We start from the raw sequence: 14,064 nt of genomic DNA, 5'->3' as shown, positions 1-14,064 counted from the left end.
ACGTTTCTGAGCTTCCTTTGGCTCAGCTCAAGGCAGAGCCATGTCAGTGCTGTCTCTGGCAGTGTAGCACATATTTAGAAAAGGAGTTTCTCCTCTCTCCACTTGCTTCCTCTGAATGCTTTTTATTTCTCCTATACGTTCTCCAGTCCTGCAAAAGAACAGCTGATATCCACACCTAGTCCCTCACAACCACCTGTCTGGAAGCAGGCACTGAGCAGCCCTGCCCCACTCCCTCCTCCAAGGCCAGGACATCCTTCCAGCAGCACCAACTCCTGCACCCCATCCAATGTTCCTACAGCTTTCCCTCCATCAAAAGGTCTTGGCTAGATACCTCAGAGTTGCTGCAACTAGAAGCCACCTCCAAAATTCAAATATCACTCATAACACAGCTGAAGTACCATATTAGATGAAGATCATACTTTGGCAAAGTATTTTCTCTGTTTCAAGAGGAGGTACTTAGTGGGTGAAATGGTTATACAGTACTTGCATTTAAAGCACGCCTGAGCCAGCTTTAAAAAGATAAAAGCCAGACTTCCCTCATGCCCTATTTTATAAACACTGAAGTTGTGACATCTCCAGTGCTACAATTTCCATTAACCAGGAATAATCATAATTAGAGAAAAATTAAAATACTGACATCTTATGCATCGTGCTCTACTGGCAAGAACATATGCATTCTTCAATCAGGAATACACACCAACCTAGGTCACTATGCTTTCTTTGCCACTTCTCCTTACCCATTTTCCCCCCTCCAGTCAAATGATTTCTGTGTTTTAAATGAAGATTCCTACTTTGAAGTTAATTTGATTTTTTCAATTGCTTGTAAGTAAATGTGAATGCTGAGGTGTGAAATATCACCTGGTGCATGCTCGGGTATCACTTTGCATAACAAACTTTAAAATTTGCTTCTGGGGTGCCCCTGTAATGCAAAATACAGAGCAGTAATGCACTACCTCCAATAGGACAATTTAATTAAGAATTGTATACTCCACAGACCAACACAAAAATACAGTGTTTGCCAGACCCATCATGCTTTCATTGTAGAACAGAAAAAAATCTGATAGCAGTGCACGATTGTTGGGCATTGCACCACGTGCACAAAATACACATGGAACGAGGTGATGTCTGCAGAGCAACAGGCAGGTGCTTGCTGAGAATTCTGTGAAGGTGCTTCAATATATTGTTTCCTATATTCAAATAAGGCCTAGGACATGGATCAAGTGATCAAGCTGTCATCACCAAGGTTATCTCACTGGACACATGGGGTTTGTTCAAAACTGCTAGAGGTGAATTTGCTAACAAGAACACAGTAAAGCAAAACAAAAAAATAAGCCCTGTGAAATTTCAAATGGCTGTGATGAGCACCCTGTGTTTACATAGCTGAAATTTGCAAAGCTGTCGAGCCAATGCACTAGTTATGCACCAAGTGAAGCCTCAAGGTTCAGTGCTATTCTCAGTACAATGATCAACAATATTCTCAGTTTTTAGCCATGCACCTATTCTCACCAAACATTGTGCACTACTGAAGCCTCAAGGTACAGTGAAACTCTCAGTGCAGTGATCAATAATTTTTTTCGAAGCTGGAGACTTAGGGACCATTCTGTGTATGAAAGAAGCCCCACCTTGAGTCGTTCATGATACAAATTTAAATATGAGAAAGCAGGTGAATGAGAAGCTGCAGCTGTTTCTTTGTAACTTTGTTTCTTCAAAACATCCACTGTGCACAAGGTCAAGCCAAACGCTGCCTTGCAACTCCCACTTGGAGAATTACCCAGCCTGGGTGTCTGGGCAGAGCTCTAATCTCACTTCAGGGAGCAATACCAAAATAAAACAGCATCCCTTGCACTCCCCACTCACAGTCCTCACGACACCATTTAGGTCACAATCCTCAGTTTAAGAATTGCTGATCAGGTGCTTTCTATGTGCCTGTTTTGGCAGAGACACACATATCTTTCTTTTGTAAGTAACTTAGTCAAAGTTGTTTCAGAACTGATGACAGCACACAAGTTAGACGCTTCAAGCATGCAAAACCTTCATATATTTAAAACTGGGCTCCAAAATTTCCCCTTGAAGAAGTACAGATCATTTAGTGATGAAGATTTAGCTTTAAAGCACACTTGTGCTCCACAGAAATATTAACTTAACTTTGATCCAAAGCAGCACCAACATAGGATAAGACATTAAAAGACAACCCTTATTCAGTAATAGACCCCATTTATCAAATGAACACTCATTTATATCAAGCTGGCTCTTTGCAAGGCCAAGTCCCTCAGCGCTGGCTCGCTGTGACATTTGGAATGCCCTAGTTTAAAGCTGAAATGGAGCCAGCATCTGTTCCCAATGCAGAGCACATGTTATCCTGCACCTTGAGTGCATTTCAAAACTTCTCTTGGTTTTCCAAGGTACAGTTTAGGCATTTCTGAAGTAACCCCATTTGTATATAGCTCATTTTGCTGGATTAACTACATCAAACTCTTCTGATCCACATCTAACCACAATTTTTCTAGCAACCAGAATTCTCCATATACCATAAAGCAAACAGGACTATACACAATAAGCACTGAATTAATTTTCATCAAGGTAAGTTAAAATTCTTGAAGATAAATTACTACCCTAAAAATCCCTTGTTAGCTATGTAGGCCAACACTGGCCCTATTTTATAGTCATTGTGACATAGGCTCAAGCAATTTATCAAAGGAAAGAGTGAACCAGCAGTACTGCCAGAAACCAAATCCATGGGTGTGATCTCCAATCCTTCGAGCAAGGCTCTGTGTTATATTTCTTCACTCTTCTGCAGTACTGCAAAAATGCCAAAAAATTATAACTCTTAGCTCTGTCAATGTTTAAAAGACTACTTTTCAAGAGACTATGATCAACTATTTCATTATAGTTTAAGTTCAAAGCAGATAACTAAAATTATTCTTTGTTCATAATGATACATCACAAAGCCTGAAAGAATGAACACTAGAAAGAAAACACAAAATATTTTTTATTGTCTACAAAGAGACTTCTTTGCCATTTTAATATGTCTGAGTTTTGCTACTAACCAGCCAGCATCAAATAACTGGGTGCTAATCAAGCCTGTACTCAAATCCTAAGATAGGCTTAAGTAATGAGCTTTAGGTATTAAGAAACACAAAATTTCAGATATTATAACACCAAGAGAGAAACTACAGAAGACAGGACACTATGCCCTAAATTATAAATCAGCAAGCCTATAATATCTCTTGGTGAGTACATTAATACAAAATCTGATCTCAAAAAACCCACAAACAACAAAAACAAAAAACCAAACAAAAACCCAAACAAAAACCCAAACAAATTAAAAAAAGAGATCTACTCAAGTTTCAGGAAAAAAAAATAGTTCAGCAATGTTATGCATTTTAGGGTAATAAATAAGCATTTTGAAAAACCATTCTGTTTAGGTTTGCTTCTAGAGAACCTGCAAAAATAGGTTACTGTAGGTAAGATCATGCATAAGATGTGTTTGGTTAGCACTAATGGCTGTAATTAACTTTGAAACATCTTTTGGATACTGAAAGTATCCACTCCCAAATATAAGCCTCCACTGGGCTCCATAACTGATAATGTTACAAGCATTTGGGCTTTAAAACAATGTCATTGATTTCTGTTTGATATTTACCATGGTTTATGCCTGAAAGATTTCATAAAATTCAGCTACATTAATACAAAGTGTTTAAGGTGTTCTCAGTGACAAAAAATGTGGGAGAAAGTACAAGTACCTTTTTCAGAGAAGGCACTTTATCTGTGCTGTACTGACTGGTGCTAAGTGCATTTCATTCACAAGTACACCACATTCTGACAGATATCCTTACACTTCCCCTTGCACTGCCCATATTTAAGTCTTCTGTATTGTTCTTGCCTCAGACAGCAAGTGAGGTTTTGTGACAGGAGGAAAAATAAACCAGATTTCAGCAATTTTGACATTTATTCAATCCTTTAAAGTAGTCTGACGATGAAATACAAACTACTCACTGAGACAAAAGACACTTGAAATTTTTCTATTATGCCCCAAATATTTCTATAAAGCAGAGGACAACATTCATGTGACAAAACTAAGAGAAGCTCTATCTATGTAAAAGACAACACATACCACCCTACTCCTCTCAACAGAAAACTATCTGGTGTAGCTTAAGTGATTAACTGGATGTAGGATTAACTACATGCAAAAGCTTTTGCTGTTTTCTCCACCAGCACTAAAATAGGACTCCCAAAGAAACACCTCGAAATTCTAAAATAGATACCAACACAAAAACAATAGTTACCAGATCGAGAAAATACACTTGTGCCCTGCTTTCTTCTCCAAAGAGAAGCCAAAGGAGGCTTCTATTAACTGAAGGCAAAAATAAATATTATGCAGATTGTTGCAAGTTGGAGTAAACACCATTACTGTAGGTTTCAATATGTCTTTGGAAATGCTTTCCTTTGACTTTTAAAAGTCTTCATCTGAAACTATGTGGGGAGCAATGTTGAATACTTTCTTATAAAAATGACATCAATGTAATAACCCAGCCGATCCTTAACAACACTTGGGGAAATACACATCAGGAACTCTGCTTTATGTTCTCAGGTACTACTGAGCACTGTGACACCCAAGGTTCATGAGGAGCTCCACCTCCCAGCAGGAAAAGATGGTATCTAGGAAGCTGAAATGCAGGGCTGCTCCACCCCAGTGCAGAAGTTAAAATTGCTCGTAGCAGAAGCAGGGTCTCCCACCTCCAAGCACTCAGGCAAAATGAACACTGGAGCATGCAGAATGGCTAGGAGAAGGAAAGAAAAAGTTGAATCTGCTTTTAAGAGAGCATTCCTAGAGGAATGTCCTTTTTCCTGCTGAGGAGGTGTGTGCCCCCACTGTCACCAGTCCTGCCATCACCTTCCAGTGCCTGCCAGGGGCTGCTGCTTCTCCCACTCTGCCAGCAGGACTAACCCCAGCAGTTCCAGACAAAGGCTCCAGGCAAAACCAAAGCCTACTATTTAAAGTTGTTTAAGCTAACTCAATACTCATCTTTAAACAGATTAAGAAGTGATTATACAGAAGCTTACCAGCATATCTACAGACATGTCTTCTAGCAAAGAAACACCCTAGGGCCTGACTTTTCCACAAATGAAATTGATAACTTGGACAGCGTGGAACTGAATTAAGGCATTTAACATTCTGCACACCTGCCTAATTTAGCATACCATTTAATCCTGGTAATATAGGAACTGTACACTGCTGGGTTTGTTTCGGGGAACTCAGGAAATAGATATATAGATACCATAACACAAATGGGTCATAACCCTGTAAGATTACAAATGTAAACACCAGGAAACTGCCCAGGATTAAATAAAGATTATATCAAAAGTTGAGCTCATGTAGAAAGCCGAGTCTTGATGGTAGATGACTGTTAACAGCGTACTGGCATAGGTTAAATTATAACTGGGCATTTAAAAACAAGTGGGGAAAAAAAACCCTTTTAAATCCCCTTTGTTTAAAAACAAATGGGAAAAAAAACCCTTTTAAAAATAACATTGCCTGTTGCATTAAACTATATGTATTCATCCTAGGTAACAAAAAACAACCTGTTTAACTCCAAGACTCTTTTTTTTTTACTGAAGAGAGTTCTCAGGACACAACAGTGTTTTTAAAATAAAAACAAATTTAAAAGGAACCAGACTTTTTCCTCATTTCCTAGAAAGGTAAATAACAGGAACACACTACAATAACTGTAACAAAGTAATGCAACCTAAATACAGAGGTGGGTTTTAACAGGCTTTAATTTTTAACAGGTTTTTATTCTGGTGAAGTTTCAGTAGTTCAAAAAGGGTTGAACAAACACTGATGGTTCAGAGCACATGAAGTTCACAGGGAAGAAAAGGGACAGATTCTCATCTTGGCCACGATATCAGAGAGCAGTCCGCATTAATGACACACTCAATCTTCCCAGAGGCAAGCCTGCAAATCCTTGAAGAACAAGATGAGGAAAATAAGGGGTTGTTAAAATTCACTGATGTGACTCAGATTCCATCTCACGATATTCGTATTCAATATTTAATGATTCAACACTCACTAGAGCACTTGGGACACATCTGAATCAGCAGCTCACCAAGCTCCAAAGACACGAAAAGCCAAGAATTGCACTCAAACAGTGAAAAATCCAGCTTTGTTCAAAGGCTGGCATAGTTTGTGTCTGAACTGATCCTTTTCCTTAGTGCCAGAACAGGACTGGTCTCAAGTGTCAACAGGTTCTTGATACATGATCAGTTATATCCCACTAGACTATTCTGGGGACACTCAAGGATAGAAGATCAGGAATCACATGCAAAGTCACAAGAACTCACAGAGTTGCAGTGCAACATCTTGGAAGTGACTGAACACAGGCAGGTTTAATGGCCTGCCCTAATGCAGTTAATGGAAGCAATCCAACTGGAAGAAAGCTACGGGAGGAAAAAAATTTAAAAAATAAATAAAGGAAAGAGATCTAAAGGATCTCTCACATCACTGTCTCATCCTGAAATACAAATCCAGTACATGCTGTACACGACTTGTTTTTGCAGCGAGAGACAGCTTTCATGTATCCAAAGCTCATTATTAGAAGATCAAGGTACAACTTAACTACGAAGCTGTCTGAAACACTCAGCATCAAGGCAGGCAGTCATTTACAAAGCAAACATTTCCTGCACAAAGACAGTCTTTAAAAGCACACAATGTAAATGCAACAAAATATTGCAATCAAAAATGAAAATATATTAGAAGTGCACACAAATGTCTGCAGTCTCCAGCTGTCTGCAGAAGAACACTGAGGCTCCAAAGGATAAAAGCAAATACATGTGCATCCTAAGACTGAATATATTTCAAATATTATAATGCATGCAAAGCCTTGGAACCACAACCCACTTACACACACTCCTACTACCTGGCAGCCATTAACACACATGATTCATGTTCTGTTAATAACAGATATTACACATAAGGTTAATCCCTTAAAATAAAAAAGTACATCTGCATAGTTCTGTCCATTTGAAGAAATTATGACAAATCTGCAGACAACCAGAAAAGCCTCCTGAATGTCTGAAGAACAGAAAATCAACAGTCTGAAACAGTTATACCAATTTTTCATCATTTCTTTCTGGCCAAATATAATGCCAGAAAGCCACCTTTCATTTTAATTAATATGTCCAAATGCTACAGCAGCAAAACAGTTGGTGGTTTAGAAAATTAAAACATCAAAACTCAGTAAGTAGGTTCACTGATAAGTTCTGATCTAGGCAGTAGTATATTTTTTTTAAGAAAAAAGAAAAAGCAAAACCCAAAAAGCAGGTTTCTGCAAAGTAATCCCACCAAAGAACATAATAATGTAATCCATAAGGGTCTACAGTTTTACACAAACTGGTGTTTGTACATAAAAAACCAGAAGCTGTGCTACTATGAATCCCCAGCATCCTAAAAACAGCCATTGGAAATCATTCTCTTATTTCAGGACAGAAGGCACCAAGTAATCCCAGACCCTGCATGTAATTTTTCCTTTTTTTAAAAAAGAAAATACACAAAAATGATCATCAACACATTATCACTGAATGGAAGTAAAATGGGACAACACTGTGGAGAAAGAAGCAGTAACAAACCATAACAAGCCACAAAACACAGGAAGATGTAACTGAAAAAAGGTCAATGATATCAACTACATGCAAAGATTTCTGAGATAACAGCAAAACAAGCTATCAAATTTACCTAGATTAATGCTACATGGCTATACCACTTGCAGGTCCAAGTGGCTCCTGTCCTCCACTCCATAGCTCAGTTAGTGTATGCCTGAAATAAGCCCAACGATAACAGAAGGCTGATTAGACTGAAATTAAAACTAAGCATTCAGCACTCAGGCCACAGAAATACTCATCTAACCTTAATCCTTCCTCCCAGCTCACATCTCTTTCTGGTTTTCTGATATGCACTAAATTATTACCAGCCAGCATTTTTTTATTTGTTGTTTTGTCCAGATGATTCTGTTACACTGTGCTTTTATTATCCTTTACCAACATTAAAGGCTTGAAAATGGGTGTCTTTATTATCTGAGCTGATTTACTTTGAAGTAGGAAAAAAAATCATTAATCCTGTATGCTAGGATCACCCCTCATATATTTTCCTACAAGCTGTTTTAGACATACATATAGTGCCTTTCTGCTCCTTGGTACCAATTTAAATGAGATAGTATCGGGGAATTCATTTCAGACACAGTCTCTTTATTAAACTCCTCCAAATTCAATTTGTTATCAACAGGTCTCAATGCCACATTGTTCTTTCAAGAGCCCATCTAATTTTTTAAGGACTGTAGTCACTAAGCCTTGATTTTATTAACAAGGGGGAAAAACTCCAATGATATCCAGTTTAAGGCAATACCTGATCACTGTCCTCTCTTGTGGATTTTTCAATTAAAAAGTTACATCTCTTTTCTGCAATGTTTTTAAGCGTCTTAAGCTTTTCTATACAACCAGTGAAGATCCAATGACTACACCAAATTTCCTGCCTTCCTAATGCTTCCTGCCTCCTTCCAATATTAGACTGAGCACGTAGAAACTGTTCCACAGATGTGTTTTCCTCCAACTCATTCATTACACAGTGAATTTCAATTCTGCCTCTGCCTATTTCTATTATTCAGAAAACATTTCTAACGAAAAAATCTGAGGAGTTCACTTACATCTTTCTAAACAGTTCAGTTAGTCAAGTTTCACAAAGTATTTGATGTGTAATAGAATATATCACTACAGAACTGTGCTCTCATAATCACACCATCAGGTACATTTATAATGCTTCTTTTTCAAGCAGCAGTTAATCTGTTAGACTTGCAGAAAAAATAACTAGAACACCTCTACCAGATCTGGAGCTTAACTGTGACAGATGAGGGTTTTTAACTCATGGTGGAAAACAAAATTAATTCCAGAGCTTTAGGACATGAAATATAACAGTGTACCAGAAAAAAAAAAAAAAAAAAAAAAAAACCACTAAACATCAAAAGTATAATGCAAAGAACTGAAGAAGAAAGGCTGATTAAATACTCTGCCCATCTCCAAGTTGGCAAGAGCACCAAAGCTGATCATGTTAAAGCTGTCTGACCCTTCCTTCCTGCTCTGCACTATTTTCAAAGATCAAGATACCACATGTTAAAATATAGCTGGAGCAAAAACTGCAGAAAATAAGGTCTTTTTCGTTGTTCTCCCCAGCATTCAAGTTTCCATTCTGCTGGGTTTGGTTGGTTTGTTTAACCAAGAAATGCAAAAGAGAGAATGAAAGTTTACAGTATTTTAAGGAAGTATTTTAATTGCACTCTTACACTCTGGGCAATGTATTTTAGGAAATACCAAATGTTCAACAGCAACACCCAATTCTATGTTCATTCAACCAGCCACTACTAGTTTTATAAACTGGCATGAATGGAAGGCAGTCAATATCCAAACTAACCAGTTATAAAGATATTCTTGCTTGTTTTTCAACCCTACTTATGGGCAGGGCAATGAACTAACTTCAAAACTGTAATTAGCTCTGGGGTTACTGTGGTTCATCACTATAAAGAGGGAGAGCTATTGAAACCTAAGTAGTTCAGTAGGTTCTCCCTACATACAAATATTCACAGATCTCTTTTAATAAGAATGGCTGAAGCTTTACAAAATTTGATGAACCTAACAATGAAGCTAACTACTGGTTTCCTTACAGAGAGTTTTTTACAGGCTTCAAACTTTTCCCAAATCTTGAAAACCAGAATGATAAAAACTTAGTAAGATATGAAACAATCTTTAAAGAAGGAGGAGTGAAAGCTCATGGGAAAGCACCACAATGCTATCTCTAAGATATATGCTAAGCTCAAAACAAAAAGAAGGAACGAAGATTTCAGAAAATAGTATCTGCATGAATATATCAGAGATTGGGGAGAGCTGATTATTTTATTATTTGCTTCCATTGTATCAAGCACCACAGCTTCCAACCACCACTCTGAGCTAGAATACAGCATCAGCTCCACTCCTTTTAAACTGAGAGACTTTCTCTGGATAACCTGCTTTGTCAGACAGCAAAAATAAACCACTCAAACAAAAACCCCAAAACAAAAATAAAAAGGAAAAGTCTTCATTCTTTTTGCTGTCTGAACAGAGCCACTCTCGGCAGCAGGACCCTTCACAGAAAAGCAAATAAACTCATCACATTAAATACTTCAGAGGAATTATGGATCCCTCTTTCTTGCAAGAAACCCGTGCTGCCATTTCTCTAGCCAAATCGTTATATGCTATATTTAATCCACACAGAGGCCTTTATTGTGCTGGCACAGAACACTTGACCTGCAGCCAGCACAGGTTTGTTCACTGGCGGATGAAACATTGCCACAATGATACAAAATTGCAAGATTTGGAAATTCCTGTGAAAGTAACCTGAGTAATTACACTTGCCAGCTTCAAGGCAGAATTTAACTTTGATACTACAGTGTGCACCAATGTTTTTCAGTGTAAAAGCACGGCCAGGTGCTACTGAAAGCAGTCTGAAACTCAGTTTCCACCTGTGATCCAGCAGCAGGCTGGATCCCACCAGCACCAGGCTAAGAGGATGCCTAAACTGGATTAAAGAAAAGAGAGTTACTGGCAGCCTCCCCCAGGCCTGCCTTCCTCTGGAGACCTCAAACACAAAAACTGAGGCTAATTAGCCTACAAATACTGAAGGAAAGGTAGCTAACAGATACATTGCTGAGACCCACATCTTCCCTCTCTCATCACAGCAGGAGCTCTCACCAAGGGATAACATCTGAAGGACACATCCCAGGGATGCACCTATGGCTTTATCCTCATGAGGTGTTTCTCTGCAACTCTGTCCAGAACTGACTGGGCTTCAGAGAAATTATTTAGAGATTTTGCAAAATCAGACAGAGTTTTTGCAAGGCCATAAATTCCAGGGGTGAGCTATCTGCATGGAAAGGTACATTACACAGATCCTTCCTGGAGCAGCTGTTTTCAGAAGCTGAGAGAGAGAGGCTATTTATAGAGTGCCACTTGATTGCCAGTTCACATGAAACTAAAACACCGAGTAAATAGGAAACAGCAATTAGCTCTCAGATGTCTTACTGCAAAACATGGTCATTGTCGATATTTCTGATATTTTACACTGAAGCACAACACAACCATCCCAGCAAAGGGCTCATTAAGTACCATCCACACAGACACATCTTCCTCCCAACTGCATTGTTAGCCCTGGACTTGCCATAACACTTTTTCTTTGATTTGGTGGCTGAAAAAGCACAGCAAGCAAAGAAGAGATATATAAACTGCTTCATTTTGTACTGGACTCCATAACTGCTTAGATAAATTTGCAAAAAACTTTGCCCAAAGGAAAAAAAAAATGCACATGGACAATGCACATGGACAATTCCTGTCCTCCATTTGTTCTGTCTGCCAGACCGTTGAAACACTACTAAAAAAAAAGAAATTATAAATAGGAAGAAGCCTCACTTCCCACGCAGATCAGACCAGCAGTGACCAACAACCAGTGGCACGCAGCTGGCCACTGCAGTCTTGACCAGTGGGCCAGAGAACAAAGCTCCTACACAGAGCTGCTCAAGTCTGAAAGAGAAAAAACCCACACCTGCCCTGCCCACGAAAAGGCACAACAGCAGACCTCCTCTCTGGAAAATCTGCACTTGAACAACCACACCTGAGTAGCAGCCAAATCAGTGGGTTTATTAAGGCCATAAAGGCCATTTGGGGTAAAAGTGCAGTGGTTCCACAAAAGAAGGGCACCCTGTACCAAGTCCATGGTGAAAAGCAGGAGTCAGTAGGGACTGAGCATTTCTTGCCACCACCAATGCAGATCTCAACAGCAATTCCATGGCAAGGCTCTCCTAGCTCCTATTTTTTCAAGGCTCTCAAACAACTGAGCATGTTTAGGTGAAAGGAAGAACAGTAAATATGAGCCCTTAACCAAGGCACCAGAGTTTTGTTTTTAACTAAAGTTAAGTGCATTTTATTGGAGCAGCATCCCGAAAAGATGATTTCTACTGTTTAAATCTTAGTACTTCAATTCTCAGAGACACAACCACGTAAAAGCAGAAGAAAAAAAAATACAAAGGTCTTCTTAAAAAAAAAAAATGCTTCTTCAGAATCTGCACACTACAGTCCTAATTTTAACATTGAGCTTTTCTGCTCCAACTGGAGCAGTCAAAAAGAAAAAAAAAATCGAGTCAGAAGGATTGATCACTAAAAGTTACAACTATCCTCAGCTAAGGCTTGGCCAAGCACAGCTTGAGACATAACCAAAATCAAAAGTAGCTAGATCGTTAGTTCTCTTTTTTTTTTTTTTTTTTTATATTTTATTTTAGGACTCAAAATTTCTTTCCAAGGCACTTGTGCACTGCACACACACACCCCTCTCTGTAGAAACCTACCAGCAATACCCTTGATTTCCTAGATTAACCTTTTATGGATTACTGAGCGTTCAGGGACTACAGACAGAAAACTCCTGAGTTAGGCTCGGCAACGTGATATCCCACCTTAAATTCCGCCAGGAGAAAAAACCAAACGACAGGCCACTGCCACCGAGCACAGCCGGGAAAGCCTGGCAAGCACGGATCGACACTCGTTTTACAACGCTGTAAATCAAGCTCCATCTCGAGTACCCGAGGTTTCCACTCCAAGGCAGGAATTGTTGTGCCACACGAGCACAAAAGAACGCGTTCCCGAGCCATCCACCCCGGAGAGACACCCCGCAAACCCACAGCGCACCTCCGAAAACACGCGAATAAACACCGGCGCTTCAAAACATTTATTTTTGCACCGTTTTTTTTTTTACAGAACCTGCGCCATGACAAAGAACACGGATAGCTCTCCACGCCACGGGAACCTCCCCGCGGCCTCGGGAGCTGAAAGCGGCGCTGGCTCGAACTTGGGAAGTGGAAATGCCGGGCTGGGGCGCGGAGCCGAGGGCAGCGCGGGGACCCCGCGGAGCTCCCGGGGACACCAAGGGCCCGGAGGCGCCTACGTGCTTTGTTCCCAGCGCCCGGCAGCCCAGCGCCGCTAAACCCGCACGCTGCCCGGCCCCGGAGCCGAGCGGAGCCGCCGCCCAACTTCCCGGCTGGATCTCGGCGAGCAACAGTTCCTTTGGGAAGCGAGGGCCCGGGGTTTCCTGGCGGGGCCCGGCAGGTGTCCCGCAGCACCCCTCAGGGCGCGGGGGGCCGGCAGCGGATCAGGCGGAGGCGTCGCCGCCCCACACGGGGCGCCGGCAACTTCGCGGCCGCGGGACGGCGGAAGGGGCTCCGGGCGCCCTCCTGGCTCGGTGGGGCGCCAAGGACGGCCGGGGACTCGCCCGCCCCCCCGCCCTTTCCGCCGCAGCGCCCGTCCTTACCGAGGTAGTGCCTGCGCAGCAAGCCGGGCTCCTCCAGCCCCAGGCTCCGCTTCCGCACGTCCCACAGCAGGTGCGGGCAGCGCCCGCGGGACATGGCCCCGCGCGCGCCGAGCGGGGATGCGCGCGACCGGCCGGGCGCGCACGCGCGCGCGCGATCACCATGGGAACCGCCGAGCGGGGCCCCGCGCGCGCGCCCGCCCGCCTCGCGCCGAGGCACCGACCGCGAGCCGGGAGGCGCGGGAGGGTCCGGGCCACGCCCACCGCGCGCGGGGACACGCCCACCCCGGCCGCGGGGGAAAGGCCACGCCCACCTGGCGGGAGGGGCGCCCGAGGTTAATGGGCGTCTCGCGCGAGCCGGTGACGTCGCCCCGCCCCGACTGAGGGGAGGGCGCGTCGTGGGCGGGGACGGTGACGTCAGCGCGCCGGGAAGAACACCCCCCCACCCCCCCCGCCCAGTGAAGCGGTGTGAAGCCGCAGGGCGGCCATCTTGGCTTCGGGCGCATTACTCGCCGCGCAGGGCTCCCCCGCGGCGGCCATGTTGAGGGGAGAGCGAAGCGCAGGCGGCCATCTCTGAGCCGGGCGCCCGTGCCCTTGCGAGGGCGGCGGGCGCGCCAGCTCTCCCCAGGTGCCCGGGCCAGCGCGCTCAGCCAATAGCGCGGCGCGCAGCTCTCCGCCCCGCCCCGCCCCCTGCA

The 14,064-nt window shown here is 42.4% G+C and overlaps 1 protein-coding gene across 6 annotated transcripts in view; it reads right to left on the bottom strand.

Moving 5' to 3' along the window:
• Positions 1-13,629, bottom strand: part of DCAF6 (DDB1 and CUL4 associated factor 6) — a 73,447-nt gene extending 59,818 nt beyond the window's left edge. For 2 of the 6 annotated variants that reach the window (XM_064411088.1, XM_064411084.1), the window contains exon 1: positions 13,373-13,629. In XM_064411088.1, coding sequence (XP_064267158.1) covers positions 13,373-13,466 — 94 coding nt within the window. In that variant the 5' untranslated portion in view covers positions 13,467-13,629. The remainder of the gene's footprint in view (positions 1-13,372) is intronic. The other 4 variants (XM_064411083.1, XM_064411087.1, XM_064411085.1 and 1 more) reach the window with 3 other exon arrangements.
• Between the last annotated feature and the right edge of the window lie 435 nt (positions 13,630-14,064).

Source organism: Passer domesticus, chromosome 2, assembly GCF_036417665.1.
Source record: "Passer domesticus isolate bPasDom1 chromosome 2, bPasDom1.hap1, whole genome shotgun sequence".
Taxonomy (NCBI): Eukaryota; Metazoa; Chordata; class Aves; order Passeriformes; family Passeridae; genus Passer; species Passer domesticus.
The sequence above is the reverse complement of the archived record's forward strand: the minus strand, read 5'-3'. Positions and strand labels throughout refer to the sequence as shown.